The 20,400-nt window shown below is 37.7% G+C and overlaps 1 protein-coding gene across 2 annotated transcripts in view; it reads left to right on the top strand.

The window, feature by feature from the left end:
- Positions 1-20,400, top strand: part of ADAMTS20 (ADAM metallopeptidase with thrombospondin type 1 motif 20) — a 177,299-nt gene that overhangs the window by 91,966 nt on the left and 64,933 nt on the right. For both annotated transcript variants that reach the window (XM_079775341.1, XM_079775340.1), the window contains exons 19-28: positions 1,212-1,338; positions 2,946-3,156; positions 3,288-3,452; positions 3,967-4,131; positions 6,560-6,679; positions 7,312-7,419; positions 8,177-8,341; positions 8,673-8,963; positions 9,892-10,053; positions 13,117-13,293. In XM_079775341.1, coding sequence (XP_079631467.1) covers positions 1,212-1,338; positions 2,946-3,156; positions 3,288-3,452; positions 3,967-4,131; positions 6,560-6,679; positions 7,312-7,419; positions 8,177-8,341; positions 8,673-8,963; positions 9,892-10,053; positions 13,117-13,293 — 1,691 coding nt within the window. The remainder of the gene's footprint in view (positions 1-1,211; positions 1,339-2,945; positions 3,157-3,287; positions 3,453-3,966; positions 4,132-6,559; positions 6,680-7,311; positions 7,420-8,176; positions 8,342-8,672; positions 8,964-9,891; positions 10,054-13,116; positions 13,294-20,400) is intronic.

Raw genomic sequence — 20,400 nt, 5'->3', positions numbered from 1 at the left:
ACTGAAGGGTCCTTGCTTCAATTCTGGTCAAGGGCAAGTACCTCCAGTGCAGGCTCCATCCCAGGCCTGGTCAGTGCATGTGTGGGAGGCAACCAATTGATGGATCTCTCTCACATCTCTCTCTCTCTCTCTCTCTCTCTCTCTCTCTCTCTCTCTCTCTCTCTCTCCCCCCCCCCCCTCCCCTCTCTTCCCTTCCACTCCTCTCTTCTACTCTCTAAAAATCAATGGAAAAATATCAGGTGAGGATTACCAACAACAACAAGTCAATAGACTTCATTTTTAGAGTTGTTTTAGGTTTATGGAAAAATAGAGCATAAATTTCCTGTCTTTCCTCTTCCACTCCCCACCTCCATTCCCGTTATTAACATCTTGTATTAGCATGGCACAATTGGTACAATTAATGCATTATTATTAACTAAAGTCCATAGTTTCCATTAGGGTTTAGTCTTTGTTGTACATTCTATGAGTTTTGACAAATGTATGGAGACATGTATTCACTATTACAGTATCATGAAGTATACCTTCACTCTCTAAGAAATCCCTCCCTCCATCTCCTCTCCAACCTGTGACAACCACTGATCTTTCTGGTGTCTGTCCATGCTTTTTTCATTCATGACTCCAGGCTGAAAGCTCAGCCCATTTGGGGAAGGCTGACTTGGAGATGGAGGGGAAAGAAAGAGCAGGCAGACCCATGTAGGGCTTTAGAGCGTCTGCCTGGAACTGGAATAGGCCACATCCCCTTACAGTAGGTTGGCATAAGCCTGATGTCAATGGGCAGGGAAGTATGCTCCTCCCATAGGAAGTTACAGTAACATTGTGGCAAGTGGAGAGGTGTAATTCTATTACAGGGAAAAGGGGAGCAAATAATGGAGAATAATAATATAGTGTACCATATAGCATCAGCACCAACCTGGCCATTCAGTTCTCCTCTCACAAACACTCCTTCCAGCTATAATACATTTCTATCTGCTCCATTAATACATGCCCACTTTTCTTATCTCTTCACTAAGCACACCCCTCAGTCTTTCAGGATTGAGTTTATTATAGAAAGTCATTCCTGACTAGATTAATATGCTAGTCTGTCCTATATACTGAGTGGAATTGTTTTGCTTTCTTGGCTGAATCCTTTAGACTATTAGAAGAATTAAATAATTGCAGAACATCTTCTTAATATGAGTTTTCTCTTTAATTTTCATTTGACATTGGCCAAGGTCTTCATAGAAGAAAAATTACCTGTATACGTAAGAGTGATCTTATGGTAGCACCCGATCAAAGATGTGACCACCTACCACTTCCATTGTTTGTGACGGAAAGATGCAATACAGACTGTGAACTAAGGTAAAGGAGCAATAATGTAAGCAATGTATAATGTAACCAGAGTAAATCAAATTATTGAGAAGATATGCAGTGATTGGCACAGAGTGGACATGTAGTTAATATCTATCTTCTGTTCCTGCCATGCCATTATGAAATTTCAGGCTCACTGTCTTATGGGGAACTCAGCAGTTGGTTTGAATTTTTGTTCATAGTATTTGCTGAATACCAGTATAGAGGCCTGAATATGTGTGTAGGAAATAGGAACAAATTTGTCTTTAAAATATACGCAAATAAACTCTAATATGAAAACCCATGGTTTAGGATCTGAAACAATAAATTTTGTAGCATGATTCTGTAATTCTCATATAACTGATAAACCAATGAACTTTCAAAGTTTTTAAGGATTAGAGAATCAATAGAGAAAAAAATCAATTTTGTCAGCATTTTTTTCATTAAGCTTTAAGAAACATGACCATAGTGGAGAAGTTTGCATTTCTAACTTAAATTTCTCATCAATAGGGTTTGTGTTTGTTTTTTTTTTGGTGTGTATGGTGTTTGTGTGTGTGTGTGTGTGTGTGTGTGTGTGTGTGTGTGTGTGTGTTTAGTCTTAGAATGAAGCTAAGAACAATAACCCATCTAGTAGGTGACAATTAACATTGGGATGGTCAGAACCTCCTTCACTCAGCAAGGATGAACATTTTTATATGTTTATGATGGTTTTGAAGTCATGTAGTGAAAGCCTAGTGGCAGAACTGCGTGTAAGTTGCATTTCTGCATTGCAGTGAAGTGAGGCACAAAGACATTCTTGAGATACTGTTGGGGATGGAGATGAACTTCGTGTCTTCTATGCTTTGTCATATTGGAATGCAACTATTGCCTGATAGGTTGCTGGACTATAATTGGAATAATTTGGCAAAAAATTGAAGATTTTACTTGTGGAAAAAAAATGTTTTCTCTGAAAATGTCTAAAAATAGATCACATGAATTAATAAGGAAATGTGGCATGCTCTACAAAAACCTGTTCACCACCTTTTAAAGGCTTTGTCTACATAGTCAGACCCTCAGTATCCCCTGATCACAACTACAGAGGGTTGCCTAGGAAGACACTACCTGATTATGAGTCAAATATATTCAGTTATTGACTTAGTCATACAATTATTGCTACAAAATAATTGGGTAATCTACAAAATAATTGGGTAATCTTGATCTAAATCAGTCCTTTTCAAAAGTTTCTGGCAAAGCTTGGGGTTGCAAAGCCACCCCCCTGAGCCAGGATCAATAGGTATAGTGCTGGCTCCTATCTTCAGCTTTCACCCGGCCAGCTACATTTTTATCTAAGTGGAGAGCAAGTTCATTTTCTTGGGAAAAAAGTAATATTTCTAACCAAAAAAAAAAAATTCAAGTGCTTATAGCATTTGAATACACAACACCTCTGGGACTCATTTTCTCATCTGTAAAATGAAAGTTTGGGCTGTGTGATCTCTAAGAATTTTTTTATTTAGAATTCAATGACATACAAAATATTTTCAGATGGCTTGCTTATCGACTTTCACACAATTCTCTGAGTCTGATTTTTAAGATGCATCAGTTGTCACACCTCCTAAGTGTATTAGCATCCTTCCTGTTAGGTGGCACATCATCGGCAAAAGTGAGTGTTCATCCCACTGTGGTCAAGGATACAGGTCCTTGGATGTCCACTGCATGAAGTATTCCGTTCATAAAGGACAGACTGTCCCAGTAGATGACCACTACTGCAGTGACCAACTGAAACCTCCGACCCGAGAGCCCTGCCATGGCGACTGCGTGTTAACAAGGTGGCATTATTCAGAATGGTCCCAGGTACAAAGAAAAAGTATTACTTAAGAAAAGTTACTCCTTTTTTCCTAATTAAATATTTGTTTCTCTAAAGCATACTTTTATTAAGGTCTCCCCCACCCCCATTTGTCTCCACTTTTTTGTTTGTTTTTCAGTGTTCCAGGAGTTGTGGAGGAGGGGAAAGGTCTCGAGAATCTTATTGTATAAATCACTTTGGCCACCGTCTTGCTGACAGAGAATGCCAAGAGCTTCCCCAAGTGATGACTGAGAATTGCAATGAATTTCCCTGTCCCAGTTGGGCTACCAGTGAGTGGAGTGAGGTAACATTTAACATACGAGGCTTAGAATTATTATGATATTGTGTAGGAAAGCTTTGCAATATAAGGCTTTATGTAATTCAGAACTACTTAATTTTACTTTATTTCACTTTGCAAATAACATGGTTGTCATGGCAATAAAAACTAGTAAGTGGTTTGGTTTGTTCTCAAAATATTTACAGTATCTGGCTAACAGTAACCTTAACTGGTGTTTAATCTGTAGCCATTTTCCTAAGAAAGCCCCGCTGTCCACCGTAGCATAAGATACCTACGTGTTCTAAGGTTATCTTTGTACCTTTGTTTCTAGGCCAAATAGATGTTGCACTGGGATTTGGGCAGCAAGTGTTGGTGGCTGGTCTCACCCAGTGAATATCTCTAGAGGAGTGAAGAGAAAAAAACGTCCTTAGGAATGGTCTTTCAGCTGCATTTTAATATGCAAATGAATCATTGTATCGTTTTGCAAGTCATTGTATTGATTAATATTGAAAATAAGTAATGGTCAGTGATGTTCTTACAGTGTCCTGTTACATGTGGAAAAGGAACAAAGCTGCGGCAGGTGTGGTGTGAACTGAATGAAGATCATTTGAGTGACGGCTTCTGTAATCCAAGTACCAAACCTGAATCCCTGAGACCATGTGAGCTTCATACATGTGCTTCCTGGCAAGTCGGACCCTGGGGTTCTGTGAGTATATGATAAGGGTTTTTCTGATTTAATCTATCTTTACAGAATAGCACAAACAATGTGGTATGTTTATTCTTTTAGTAGATGCAGCTAAATTTGATTGATTTGTTGGAAAAATACCACTGCAACAGTAAACCCTTATCTGCAAAATTTTCTCAGTAGTGCTATTAATTTGTTCTGGTAACTATTTCAGCTTTGGCTTTGAATTTACTTTTAACCAAGATGCCACAAATTTTGTGCTTTCATCAGCTTTGTTTATAAATATTTTCATGTTGTTTCTAACTATCGTTACTGTATTTAGAACAGGCCTTGTTTAGAAGGTTTGCCAACAAGGAAGCTAGGAATGTGCAGGATGAGGCATAGTCAGGCTGGACGCGGGTGGGGGAGGGGAGGCACTTTATTATCCTGTGGCAGGTTGCCACGGTTGATGGGAAACCTTCTCCCATCTTCCCTTTGACTTTGTCTTAATGCTCTTCCTTCTATGTCTCTTTGGAATTTACTCAGCATGTGTGTGTTACATGCTAGTGAGTCAGCCCGGACTCCCGAGGACCCTATGAATGGGTGATGTCCACAATGGACTATCTTTAGCAGTCCTGCTCAGCTCTGTAGACACATATCAATGGCTTCTTTATGGAGTCAACCCATCTGATATTTAGTCTTCCACTTTTTTCTGCTGCCTTCCATTCTTCCCCGCATTATTCTTTTCCAAAAAAAACCCTGCCCTCTCATGATGTGCCCAGAGTAATATAGCTTCAGTTTTGTCATTTTGCCTCTAGTGATAGTTCAGGCTTAATTTACTCTAGGGACCCACCTGTGTATCTTTCTGACACCTTGCCCAGGATATCCACAGACCTCTTCTCCAACACTGTATTTTGGATAATCAATTTAGCCTACTAGATGACATACATGCACCAGCTAGATTTTGGGGGAAAAGTATTTAGTTTACCTAAATTCTATTGACTCTGCCTCCACAGTGTTAGGTCTCTATTGATATTTTCACATGATTATGTTTTAAAGATACAGCAATAACTGCCAACTTAAATGTCAATACTTCATTAATCCTATCTAATAAAATAGTAATATGCAAATTAATCATCACTCTGCTACGCCCATCAGCCAATCAGGAGCGAGTATGCAAATTAACTCAACCAAGATGTCTGCAGCCACGGTGTGAACAGGAGGCTTGGGTTTCCCCAGCAATGGAGGAAGCCAAGCTTTCCGCACACCCTGGCGGGCCCAGGCCTCCACTCAAGGCTATAAAATTTCAGTTATAGAAGATAAATACATCCCAACAAAAATGGCGACAGCCATGGAGCTGGAGAGAGCAGGAGGCTTGGGTTGCCCCGGCAATGGAGGAAGCCAAGCTTCCGCAGCCCTGGCCTGCCTTGGCCTTTGCTACAAAGTTTCAATTATAGAAGATAAATAAATCCCAGATACCAGGGCCTTCGCTTGGGTCGCCGGGGGGCATGGCCAGTCTGCAAACCACCACAGGCCCCTCGCCCAGGCTGCCCCACGCCCCAAGGGAACCCTAACCCTGATCTAGGACACCCCTCAGGGCAAACCAGCTGGCCCCCACCCATGCACCAGGCCTCTATCCTATCTAATAAAAGAGTAATATGCAAATTGACCATCACTCCAATACACAAGATGGCTGCCCCCATGTGGACACAAGATGGCCACCACAAGATGGCCAGCAGGGGAGGGCAGTTGGGAGGGACCAGGCCTGCAAGGGAGGGAAGTTGGGGGCGATCAAGCCTGCAGGAGAGGGCAGTTGGGGGGGACCAGGCCGGCAGAGGAGGGAAGTTGGGGGCTACTGGGCCTGCAGGGAAGGGCACTTGGGGGAGACCCAGGCCTGCAGGGGAGAGCAGTTGGGGGGGACCAGGCCTGCAGGGGAGGGCAGTTAGGGGTGACCAGACCTGCAGGGAAGGGCAGTTAGGGGTGACCAGGCCTTCAGGGGAGGGCAGTTAGGGGCAGTCTGGCAGGGGAGCAGTTAGGCATCAATCAGGCTGGCAGGGGAGTGGTTAGGGGGTGATCAGGCTGGCAGGCAGAAGTGGTTAGGGGCAATCAGGAAGGCAGGCAGGTGAGCAGTTGGGAGCCAGCAGTCCTGGATTGTGAGAGGGATGTCCGACTGCCCATTTAGGCCCGATCCTACCGGACATCCCTCGAGGGGTCCCAGATTGGAAAGGGTGCAGGCTGGGCTGAGGGACACACTCCTCCATGCACGAATTTCATGCACCGGGCCTCTAGTATGTATATAAGTTTGAATAAATATATAAAGAGAGTAAATTTACTAATATTTAGTCTAGAATCTGGTATCAAAAACTAATAAAAAGATCTACTGAAAGTATATTAATTGCATTTATTAAAAATGTAAGTTTCTGTAATTTTTAAATAATGAAGCTGTTTGATATCTGCTTCTGTCCTTCAGTGCACAGCCACCTGTGGACATGGGTATCAGATGCGAGCTGTGAAGTGTGTCGATGAGCTGCTCAGTGCCATGTTGGATGACCGAGTGTGCTATGGAGCTAGTCGCCCCAGTGACAGGCAGGTAAAGGACACCTCTTCCTGGATTTTAGAAAAGAAAGATTTATGATACAGGAGGATTATTGATGTGTTAAAATTATTTCCACGTGTATTTTCCCCACTCTATACCTTATGAACATGTGTGTGCATACTCGTCAGAGAGAACTTATTGTTGTTGGTTTTGCCAGCCTTATAGCTTTAGTAATGCTTTTTTAAATTCTTTATCTGCCATTGGATCACTCATTTAACGTATATTTCCATCCTTTGAATTGTAGAAGCAGGGATTGTAGAAAAGTTCATAAATATCATGAACTTTTGAAGTGTGTGGTACTGTTTAAGGTAGTGTGTGTTCATTCAAAATGTTTCAGTTCAGCAATATTTTTGAAGGACTATTGCTCTTTTCTTTTTCAACCATCAGAACAAAACAACCCAAACTTTAGGATTCAGAATCATATTATCCACTTCAAGCCCTTGATGTACTTTATACTTTTTTTGGGGGGGTGAGGGGGGGACAACTCTTTACAGTGTTTGTTTGCAATTGAGTAGTAACTGTACTTGAATTAGGTATGTGCAAGAAGAAATGAAGCATAGGATTTAATATACATCAGACTGATTAGTTAATTGATGCTTTATAAGATCCATTTTTCTTTTGAACAGGACTGCATCGTGACACCTTGCCCAGTTATCCCTAAAATTGGGACCACTTCGTTACCAGCTATTCCCATGGGAAAGATAGCACAGTGGCGATATGGTTCTTGGACTCCAGTAAGTGAATTTTATTAGGAGGTACAGTATTTCTACTATTGGAGGCTTTTAAACATCGCCACAGTGGTTGCTACAGATTTGCCAAATTAATGTATGCATTCATTCTCAGGTATTTTGATGGTTGGAAGGAGTTTGGGATTTAGAAATAGGTATTTAATGGCCAAATCCTGCTGTGCCCTTCAAGGACTCTGTGTCTCTAAGCAAGAAACTTAAGTTTTCTGGGACTATTTTCTAATCTACAAAATGGGGGTAATATGTCACAGGTTGTGAGGAGAAGCAGATGGGATATGAAACTTTTTATCCACCTTTATTTAAACTACTGACATTTTCATGTTTTTCAAAACTGAAAGCTTTGCTTTAAGCAGATGTGGTATATATTTTAAAGCTTTGCATATTCTCTGAATCAATGATGGGTTCATATCTATTATTTAGGCTTTCCAAGATATTTTAAATAAGTATCTTAGTGTTTTCTTATATAAAATGCTTTTAATATCTCTAATTTGCAAATAATTAATCAGTATTCCAGGAAGTTGATTGTTTTGTTCTCATTACCATAAATGTTTAATTTGTGAAATTTATGATCTAAACTGACTCAGGTATTCACTGCCCTGTCATTGACTCAGAAGGGATGCCAGGTGATAGCATTGTGATTTGATTTTTCAAGAAACTTGATGTTTTAGAAGTTGGAGCGATAGCTATGTGTGCGGGAAGTAGGAGAGGCACTGCATAACACCTGGGTATCATTAAATTTTTTAAGTGCTCCGCATCTTGTGGAAGAGGCAACCAAGCCCGCTATGTAAGCTGCCGCGATGCTCATGACGGAATAGCAGATGAATCATATTGTGCACATTTACCTCGACCTGCTGAAATCTCCATCTGTTTTAGCCCTTGTGGGGAGTGGCAAACAGGGGATTGGTCTCCTGTAAGTATTTTTATGAGAAAAAAAATGAAATGAGCAATTTAAATATAATTAAGAAGTTATAAAATAGTGATGGGGGATGTAAAATACAGCATAGGGAATATAGTCAATAATATTGTAATAACTCTCAATGTGCCAGGTGGGTACTAGACTTATGAGGGTGGGGGCAGGGGAGGATAAATTCATAAGTTATATAAATGTCTAACCGCTATGCTGTACACCTGAAACTAACATAATATTGAATGTTAGCTGTAATTGAAAAATAAAAAAATTTAATATTGAGTATAATCTTGTAGTTTACTACGTTATGAATGTTGTCTAAATTTGTGATCAGTGTTCAGCTTCCTGTGGCCATGGAAAAACAAATCGACAAGTTTTATGCATCAAGTACCATCAGCCAATTAATGAGAATCACTGTGACCCTGAAGTTCGCCCTTCAGCAGAACAAGAATGCAATGTGGCAGCCTGCCAGCCCTCGTACAGCAACTTTCCGAGTTCCTCTGAGCAGCCAAACCATTTTCCAGGCAGGAATTTTCCATTAACTCACAAACCAGAAGATAATGAAAAGTGGGGGGTCCATCCATCAATCAGAGGAAACCAATGGAGAACAGGACCATGGGGATCGGTAAGCCATCTTTATTGAGTTATATTAATTCTGTAATTTTGTTATATTATAGCCTTTTAACGGATATGTATGTAATGACAATCAAATGCTTTTAATGCTAGGTTTACCTGAAGATCAATAGTTTAAATCTTAAAGGGATTAAGCAAATTTTGATATAGATAACAAATCCCCAGAGTTCTTATTGAATTATACTAATGTGATGTTATGCTTACAGAAGAATGCATTTAAAAACAATCAGATTACAGTCCATTTTAATAAAAGCAAAAAGAAAATCTTTTAAGACTACAAAGGTTTATGAAAAAATCAAACCCAGAAATTGGTAGCAGTGCAGCAGGCTGGTGTAAAAATATGATAAACTACAGAAGGTACGATTGTATTTCATATATAACATGAAATTATTGACACAAAATAAAGAAACACACAATATAAAAGTTAAGTAACTTAACACTAGTTATTTCTTCATATTGAGACCTTAAAATTTTTAATTCCTTTTTATTTAATACTTAGGAAGAAGGTGAATTTTCTATTGCAAGCTTTTTTAAGACACCACTTTTTTCACGGATTGGATGACTCAGCATTATACAGATGCAAATTCTCCCCAAATTGGCATGTAGACTCCATGAAATACCAGTCAAACTTTCACTCCTTGTAGGGGACAGAGACTGATAACTTGTTTCTGAAATGTATATGAAAATTAAAAAGTCAAGAATAGTAAAAAATAAACATAAAAACACAGTCAACCTTTCATCAACAAACTCTAATGCAGCCCCTACTAAAACTCAAGTGTTCTGACAGATTTTCTCAATTGAAATTATGATTCCAATGAAGGGAGTTTTTAGGTGGGGAGTTTGAATTTGAGTCAAAATCACAATTTTTTTCACTATATAACTTCATGATGTGGATCTGTAGTTGTGTTTTGTCTTGTCAGTGCTCCAGCAGCTGTGCTGGCGGCGTTCAGCGTCGGGTTGTGGTCTGCCAGGATGAAAACGGACAGAATGCCCATTACTGTGATGTAGCCGCCAAACCCCCCGAGGCAAAGCACTGTGACTCAGGACCCTGTCCACAGTGGAACTACGGGAGCTGGGGAGAAGTAAGTCAAAGCATTTCTTAAACTTGTAGATAGTACGACATCTCTGAAGACCAGAAGTTAAGCACTTCCCACTGTTAGCTGATGGGTAATCTTACTATACTACACTATGCAGAAAGATTTTTTTTATTTTTTATTGAGTTACTACAACCATGTTCTACTCATAGATATTCTATCTCTAGAGGCCCGGTGCACAATTTCGTGCACCAGTGGGGTCCCTTGGCCTGGCCTGCAGGATTGGGCCAAAACCTGCTCTCCAACATCCCCCGAGGGATTCCAGATTGCAAGAGGGAGCAGCCCAGACTGAGAGACTCCACTGATGCACAATTGGGGCTGGGAAGAGACATGGGAGGTTGGCCAGCCGGGAAGGGACCGCAGGAGGGCTCCAGGGCGGGTCTGGCCTGTCTTGCTCAGTGCCAATCGGCTGGACCCCAGCAGCAAGCTAACCTATCAGTTGGAGCATCTGCTCCCTGGTGGTCAGTGCATGTCATAGTGACTGGTTGACCAGTCGACTGTCTGACCCCTGGTGGTCAAGTGCATGTCATAGTGAGCAGGTGAGCAGCCTTAGCATATTATTAACATACTAGAGGTCTGGTGAATGAAAATTCCTGCACTGGAGAGGGGGTCCCTCAGCCCGGCCTGCCCACTCTCACAGTCCGGGAGCCCTCAGGGGCGGGAGGTGACCTGGCGATCAGGGGAAGGCGACGCCCCCATCACACATCTGCTGCTGCCATGGCTGGCAGTGCAAGCCTCGGCTGGCCCTAGTTACCTGAGTCTCGGGCGGCCCTGCGTGTCTGGGCAGCCGCCATCCGAGGCTTGCCTGCACCTCGGGCGTTGGCTGGGCAGCCGACATCCGAGGCTTGCCTGTGCCTCAGGCTGGCCCTGGGCGGCTGGGGGCTGAGGGCGGGTCCGGCTGCACCATGTGCCAGTCGCCCCCTGGCTAGGCTGAAAGGACTGGGGGACTCCAGTGGGGCTGAAGTGACTGAGCACTGCCATCTTGTGGCTATGGGCGCTGCCAGCTTTTGTGATGGTGTGATGGTCAATTTGCATATTCCCTCTTTATTAGATAGGATTACGCTTTGATTGGTTGAACTGCCGACTGAACGACCAGACACTTTGGATATTAGGTTTTTATTATATAGGATGGCATATATTACTCACTCATGACAGGAAATACATAATCCAGATTTTAAAACAGAATCTAATAAGGCTAGCCAATATGTCTATGAATCTAATGTCTTTCTAAAATTAATATATTGTCTTAATTTCTTAGAAAATTAGATTGACATATAGGCCATGTTTATATCTTATTACTGAACCATTATTTGATGAATCTCTTAAACAGAGAGTTGACGATTATTGAGCACTTTATTTTTGTCCTGGCATTCTTCTAGTTACTTTGAATCTGAAGATAATTTTTAAAATAGTTATAATGATACCAGTCTTGCCTGTATTATGGGTAAGAAGAATGAGAAAGAAATTGGCATTGGATGAATAAAATAAACCACCTAATTTAATTAGTCAAATGTTTTTGCTTCATAGGAAATTTGGAAATTATTTTTAAAGATACACTTCTGACCAATAGCTTATATATATCAAGTAACATTTATATTTCTCAACTTAGATATGTTTATTGTGAATATTCAAGTAATATGAAAAATTATGTAGAGACTAGAGGCCCGGTGCATGAAATTTACTCGGGGGGGGGGGTGTCCCTCAGCCCGGATTGTGAGAGGGCGCAGGCCAGGCTGAGGGACCCCCACCGGTGAACGATTGGGGCCAGGGAGGGACACGGGAGGTTAGCCAGCTGGGGAGGGACCACGGGAGGGCTCCAGGGTGTGTCCGGCCCATCTTGATCAGTCCCAATCAGCCAGACCCCAGCAGCAAACTAACCTACAGGTTAGAGTGTCTGCCCCTTGGTGTTTAATGCACATCATAGCGACTGGTTGACCAGTCAACTGTCTGCCCCCTGATGGTCAGTGCATGTCATAGCTTCCTTAGCATATAATTAGCATATTATGCTTTGATTGGTTGAACAGATGATGGGACACAGCATATTTATTATATAGGATAAGAACTTTTTAACTATTGATACATTTCCTGCCAGACTTCTGTTTTATAGTGGACTAGAAATAGGGTCATATTACCCATGCTGCTTTGCCACCTGCTATCTTTATGTAATATATACTGAACATCTTTCCATGTTTATAAATTTAGATCTGCCTTATTAGCTTTCATAGCTACAGAGTAATCCTATCTAATAAAGAGTGAATATGCAAATTGACCATCACACCATCACAAAAATGGTGGCACCCATAGCCACAAGATGGCAGTGCCCAGTCCCCTCAGCCCCACCAGAGTCCCCCAGTCCTTTCAGCCCAGCCAGGGGGGCAGCAGGCGCATGGTGGGGCCAGATCTGCCCTCAGCCCCCCATCTACCCAGGGCCGGCCCAAGGTGCAGGCAAGTCTCGGCTGGATGTCAGCTGCCCAGCCGACGCCCAAGGCACAGACAAGCCTCAGATGGCAGCTGTCCAGCTGCCCAGGGCCACCCAAGGCTCAGGTAACCAGGGCCGGCCGACGCTTGCACTGCCAGCAGTGACAGCAACAGAGGTGTGATGGGGGCGTCACCTTCCCCTGATCGCCAGGTCACCTCCCGCCCCTGAGGGTCCCGGACTGTCAGAGTGGGCAGGCCGGGCTGAGGGACCCCCTCTCCAGTGCATGAATTTTCATGCGCTGGTCCTCTAGTCTATTGATAAGACACTGTACATTATGTAGTTAAAACTTAAGTAAATCAGTTTTGCCAGGCCCTTAATCTACCAAGAGTCTATATTATAGATCCTTCATATTTTATTGTACTATCTTATGGTACTAATTCTCAAAATTCTATTTTTTTAAATTATGGAAGCAATACTTTTACTTACATTTTGCCCAGGAAGAAATGTTGACAATTATGAAGAAATGATAAACTTTAAACTGTAGCATTACTAATTATGTATTAAACATTGAATAAAGCAATATAATATTCTCTTTAAAGCCACATAGTTTCAAATTTTCTTCTTATTTTTAGTGTACACAAACGTGTGGAGGAGGAATAAAATCAAGATTTGTAATATGTCAATTTCCCAACGGCCAAGTGTCACAGGAGCAAAACTGTGAAATTTTGAACAAGCCACCTAGTGTGGCACAATGTCATGTGCATGCTTGCCCTGATGATGTCTCATGGCATCGGGGACCATGGAAATCGGTACGATAGTATTCTTATTCTTAACCTTTTTGTTTTGTTTCACCATATCCCTTTTACTTTCACTTCCTTTTTTTATAAATTGTGATGCACACTATGTCTTCTCATTATGTTTTTAAGGAGACCATTGGTCATCTTGGCTTGTGTTATTAAATATGATAGTTTGGAAGAACAATCCATTCAATTTCAAGTACTGTAATATATATATATATATAATAGTTTTATATGTATTTATTTTTTTACAAGTGAATTTTGAACCATAGTCCTATTCTAATTGAAATTTTTTACTCTGGTACATCTTTCGCTTGCCCTCTAATCAGAAATGTTTACTATTTACATTTGTATCTAATGTTAATGTTGTGCTTGTAACAATGGCAAATTAAGGCAGTGTGTTGTTTGAGTGCATAACTGTATGTGGCTTTCTTTTGTCTGTCAATGTCTAGTTACTGATCCAAAAGCAAATAACATTCTTTAAAACTTTTTTTTATCATTGTTAAACTTAGTATTTTGCTTTGAAATGTGAAAATATTATATAAAAGTAAAGATAGAGAATTTTACATTGCTAAAGTAAATTAATTGTTTACAGTTTGTTACATACATCATGGAAAAGTATGATTTTATATAGTAATTTATATGAAAATTCATTTCTTCCACTGTGTGGAGTTACTGTGTTTGGGGGATGTTTTAAATTTTTTGTTTATTTTTTGGAGCCATAGACAAAATTCATAAATATTGTTTGTGAATGGTTTATTTTTTCTAGTATTTTTCAAATATTCAAATATTTGAAAAATAATTAATTTATATATATATACATATATATATATATTGAAATGAGCATTTTGGTCACTTTTGATATTTTAAATCATGAATAACCAAGTACACTTCTTTCAGGTGAAAACTGATTTGAGTCTATAATTTATAATTAACTTTATACAACTAAACAGTTCTGCATTTGAAAAACAATTATAACTCTGGTTTTATAACCAATTTTGATGTGTACAGTTGTTTTTCTTTGTCCAATTCAAAGCGTTACAGTGATAAGTAAACCGGTGTTTCCACTCATGCTATTTGAAAAGTACTAGTAGGTCATGTTCTAATTTAGGCAGAAATTCATCTTTACAATCAAAGTGTGACTGATGATATAAAACAGCAGAACATTTTAACTTCATAGGAGGATCTTAAAGTTAAGTTGTGCATCAGAGTACCATCATTTTGTGGGAATTAACAAAAGACATATTTTGCCATAGGAAGCATCTACATGTATACTTCATATAAAGTTTACTGACCATCTATTATACCCTAGGCTCTAGGCTACAGAGATAGTAAAGATGTTTCTTACTCCTGTGGAGTTTACAATCTAGTTGGAGAGATTTAAAATACTCTAGAAACAACACAGAAAGGTATCATTTTTTTTGTTAGCCATCTTAGATTGAAAATTCACTTTCTCTTTTCTAGATCTCTATATTTTCTTTCATTTTATTGGTTTTAGTTTGCAAGCGTAGGTCTTAATAAGGCTATGGATTGCCCTCTTGGAATTTTGCCCCAATTAGGAAAGCAGACTCCTAGCCACTAATTAGACATTGAATCGTAATGGCATTTGTTTCCAAGCACAAGGTTTTATTTTCCCTACTCATTCATGGCTTCATTAATTCTCAGAGCATTAAACATTTACATAATGTCTTCTGCTTTGGGCTAGTTATTGAAGTAACTAAAATTCAGTGTTTTGGAGTCTGATTTTCTACTTAAGGGGTCAGCAAACTACAGTCAATGGATTAAATCTGGCCTATGGCCTCTTTCGTAAATAAGTTTTATTGGAACACAGTGAAGCACATTTGTATGTGTTATCTATGGCTGCTTTTGCACTATAAAGCAGAGATGATTAGTTGCAATAGAGACTGTATGGCCCTCAAAGCTGAAATATTTACTATTTGGCCCTTTCTAGGAAAAGTTTGCTGACTTCTGTTTTATTTAGTAAACTTTAAAATGCTTTTAAAATTTAACATAAAATGTAATTATAGTTATAGAATATTAGAATTACTAATGTTCATTTGGGGTCAGTTTTAGATTTTTTAACTCTTTGTTTCATTTTTTAAAACAACTTAAGGTCTATCAATCTTCTCTATATATTCACTGTGGTATTCACAGAATTTTTTCCAGCTTTATGACATATAATTGGTCTATATCATCACATAATTTTAATGTGAACAGCATCACACATTTACATATTGTGTTGGAATATATGATATTCCAAGATATTTATTTGTATCATGCTTGTTTTTGTATGTAAATGATATCATAAGAGAAAAACCTTGAATGTTCACTAAAGTCCTGTGCATAGATGACTTCTTCAATCTCACAAAAATAAATGAACAAGGAAACAATAACAGCCACAAATTATAAATAGTAAGACAGAATTACACAATTCATTGCCTACTGCATATCTATTCCAAATGGAGTTCATTGAATAATTCAGTCTTTGCACTAATGAAGAAATGTAATCTTTATTTTTCTGATAAATTGAAGGTGAATTTTAAAAATCACAAATGTTTATATCAGAATTTTTACAAACTTATTTATTTACCTTTATATGTATAAAGTGTGTGTGTGTGTGTATATATATATATATATATATATATATATATATATATATATAATGTCATTAGAGTTCCTGGATTCCTTTTATTATATGAAGAATTTCACTCCTTAAATTAACCTTTTATATTAAAAGAGTTTAAGGGATCTGAAGTTTTGTTAAAGTTATATATAACCTTTTACCTCTTTCAGTATTGCTACATATTAGCCAAACTTCAAAATACCTCTTATTAACATATCAGTTTAATATTCTTTCATGGATAATTTTAATTTCAACAGGTCCTGTTCACTAGATTAGAAAATTAAGAATGTGTGTGTATACGTATGTGTATACATATACATATATATCAATGTCATGAAATTTCAGAAACACTTTTCATTTTAAAGCAAAATTAAAAATATGAAATGCTAAATCATTAAAATGTAACTGAGAAGAAAAGTTGTTACTGTACATTTAAATTTTCTCCATGTTGTGGGAAATCTTGTAATAACTTACAACTATGATTAAGGAAAGGAATAAATAAGTCTTAACCTATGTCTGTTAATTTAATGATTATTTTTTTGGATTAGTCAATGTAAAATGATTGTATTTTAACCCTTGTTATTAATAACATGTGTTGTGGCTTTGTGCTTTGCCTAATTCATATGTATATGTTGTATTTTTACTCCTTGGATTAATACCCAAAATGTTTTAAGTCACTGAACAAATCTTTTATTGTAACGAATGCCTCTTTTCTTTTGGTATTATATTTTCCTTAAATAACAACTTTTCATTTCTATAATTAAACATTTAATTGTTTAAATAGTACATGTTTTTATAATTTTACTTAGTATATGTATAAGCTGCTGCTATTTTTCAGATAATTTTAGAAACTAACATTGATATTAAAATATATGATTTGTTTAGTTATCAATTTTTAAATACTAGAAATTTTATAATTTCCTTTTATATGTTATAAACAATAAAAATTTATGATACAAAGTTACTTAGTACATTAAAAATAAATGTGCTTATGATCAAGATAGCCTTTAAAAGGTAAGTGAAGTTTTACTTTCCTTTTTCATATATATATATATATATTATGGAATATTACACATAACATAATCAAACTGTTGCAACAAATGTTCTTTAAATAAATTTATATTAATCTCTATTTTCCCACTAAGTCTCATTTAAGTGATTCATTTTCCTACATGTTTTTATTCCCTACATAGAATGAAATCATATTTGGTAAGACAAATAATGAGTACTTCAGTGTGTTCTGGGATTGGTGATGACCTAGAAGAAGTAAAGAGAGTATTCTTTTCCATTAAAGATTGTTTTTTTTTTCACACAAAAATAAGAAAATTGTTTTTAAAAAATGAAATCTCAATACTTGAACCCTCTTGATTCTGGCACTTTCCCTCAAAGTGTTTTTTTTTTTAAAGAATAGACTTCTGTAACTTTTTGTAATATATATATATATATAATATACATATATATATAACCTGTATATATATATATGTATACATATATATATATATATGTATATAAATCTCTATATAAAATATAGTGTGTATACTAAATATATATACAGAATGCAACAAAAGTACTTCCAGAAGTGATTAGTGGTAGCAGCACACACCCAGTAAATCTGCAGTTTGTTGATTTTAACAGCTTTGTGTAACAAAAGAACATTGAGGATCTGAAAAGAGGGGTTAGGCTGCTTGAGTTAACTGCTATTATGTAATTGACTGACCCTTATATATTTTTATAATATATTTATACATTGCAAACATATTTAATATGTAAGTATATTTTGTGATTTGTAGAATATATGCAAATGTGGATTTAAAAATATTAGGTGACTATGTAATACTAGCATTCCCATTGCAGGAAGAATCCTGCAATAGGGTTTCCTGCTGCACTCTACCCCGCCCCGCCTGCTCTCCTCCCTTCTCCCCTGCCCCGCCTTCTCCGCCAGCCTGCCTGCTTTTCTCCCTTCTCCTCCAGCCCGCCTGCTCTCCTCCCTTCTCCCCCACCCCGCCTTCTCCGCCAGCCTGCCTGCTCTCCTTCCTTCTCCCCGGCCCCGCCTCCGCTCATCCCTTCTCCTCCCCCCGGCTTGCTTGCTTCTCTGCAGCTTGCTCCCTTCTGCAGCTCTTGGCTTCTTTCTACGCTGTCATGATATGCAAATCAACCGCCATCTTGGTTGGGGTAATTTGCATACTCGTCCTGATTGGTCGGTGGGCGTGGCTTGGCTGGTGGGCGTGGCAAAGGTGCGGTCAATTTGCATATTTGTCTATTATTAGGTAGGATTAAACATAATTTTTAATTTATGAGTAACACTTCTCTCACTGAAGTATTATTATAATTACCTCATTTTTAAGAAAATGATAGAATGTTTTATTAATTTTGAAAATCTTTTATCAACACTATTATAGCAGTTCAAAAATCTGGTTGTTTCAATATGTGATATCAGTAGCTTCCATAGCTGAAAATTACCTTGCTAAAATACATACCTTCATAAAGCCAAGTTCATCACTAATGCTCCTTTCATATACTAATAAGTGATTTTAAATCCAGTATACTAATTATTCAAAACATTTGCTGAAATATGTCTCACAAATTTTCAATTTTCCTTGATGTCATTCAGTTCTTGAAGTACTGGAAAGAGTAATATTTTTGTATTTTAAAAAATGGCATTCATGTTTCATACAACTTTGAAAGATTTGGGAGCTATTTAAACAGATGAGAAAATTTTCCTTCAAAGTTTTAAATATATGCATTTCTGAGAGTTTTTATAGTTGGCATGCTGTTAATGATAACATCACATAATACTAGAAATTAGTAAAATTTTCCAAAAGCAGAGGCTTTCTCATTCACTCTTAAATATCTCCTTTACCTTAAAGGATACAAGATGGGTCTTTTAAAAAAATTATCTATTAAATATCACATTTTTGTCACTATCATAGGAAAAAATTAGCAAATGTGGAACAAGCTTCTTTTTGTAGTGAAAAAATTAGAAAAGTCATGATAATTATGAGATCAGTCAAGTTTGTGTTTAAAGAGAGTAAAAAACTTGGACAACGAGCCGAGTTTATTTGAGAGCATTGGGATTACAAACTGCAGGTTCAGGGCCCATTTGATGGAATGTAACTTGATTTTATATATTAGTCTCATGTAAGAGGATGTAATTTTGCTTTCACCAAGAGAAATGTAAACTTACATTTACTAAAAAAATTTGAAGATATTCTTAAGACTGCTGAAATGTTAACCATGAAGTTTATCCTAGATCTTGTAGTTGAGTGAGTTGTGGGGTTAGAATGCCTAGGCTTGAGTCAACTGCTATTATGTAACTGAGTGACCTTTAACAAATTACTTAACATTTCTTAGAGATTATTTTCATAGGCTAGAAATAGTAGCTACCTAAAGAAGACATTTTATTAGGGTTAAATGGAGCAATAGGTAAAGTGGTTGGCATGGAGCGTGCTACATAAAGGCTCAATATATGTTGCTTGTCATTATCACTTACCCAATAATAAGTAGATATTTCCTAGGAATTCACCCAGGAGCTAAAAATCCAAATATAGTAGATAAAGCTAATAACACGAGAGCCACTGAAGCAAGTTATAGTCTAGTATGAGAGAAATCAGTTTGAACTGGAGTTGTTTTTGTTTTTTTAATTTTTATGGAAATAAGATATCCAGCAGAATTTGAAGTCATAAAGGTACAGTTTAATGAATTTCCCAAAGTGAACACATATGTGTAGCCTACACCCAAACGGAAAATAGTGGCCCCAGAAATTCATCCATGTATCCCCTTAAAGTCACCCAAAAGGTAACCCCTTTTCTGACATCAAATATCATAGGTAAGTTGCCTGCCTTTGAACTTTATCTAAATGGGATTTAATTTGCTAGTGAGAGTAGCAATGTTAGGTTTGTGAGATTCATTCATGTGTGTAATTTTAGTTTTTCATTGCAGTCTAGTATTTATTGTATAAATTGAATGAATATGATTTGTATGAATATTTATTTTACTTGACAAGTAGTAGGGATTGTTTTTAATTTGGGACTTACAAATAATGCTGTTAGGAATGTCTTTTGGTGAACATGCATATGTAGATCTATTGGATCTGTAGCCAGCAGTTGAATTGCAGGATCTTAATGTATGGATATGTTTAGGTATAGTAAATTGTATCAGACAACTTTTAAGGTGGTTGTATGAGAATTCCAATTGTTCCACATCCTTATCAACACGGTATTATCAGACTTTTAAATCTTAGTGATTCTAATAGAGGTGTGGTGGTATTTTTTTGTGTGGTTTTAATTTGTATTTTTGTGATGCCCCGTTAAAGTGCCTCTCCTTATTTATTACCATGGAATTCTTCTTTTCTGAAGTACCAATTAAAGTCCTGTGTCTGTATTTTTATTGAATTTTCTGCTTTATCTTATTGACTTGTAAGAGTTAAGTTTTTGCTCAGAGTATAAGTCCCTTGTGGGATATATGTATTGAAGAATAGCTTACATTTCAGTCTTCTA

The sequence above is a fragment of the Cnephaeus nilssonii genome, assembly GCF_951640355.1.
Source record: "Cnephaeus nilssonii genome assembly, chromosome: 6".
NCBI classification, from domain to species: domain Eukaryota; kingdom Metazoa; phylum Chordata; class Mammalia; order Chiroptera; family Vespertilionidae; genus Cnephaeus; species Cnephaeus nilssonii.
The sequence above is the reverse complement of the archived record's forward strand: the minus strand, read 5'-3'. Positions and strand labels throughout refer to the sequence as shown.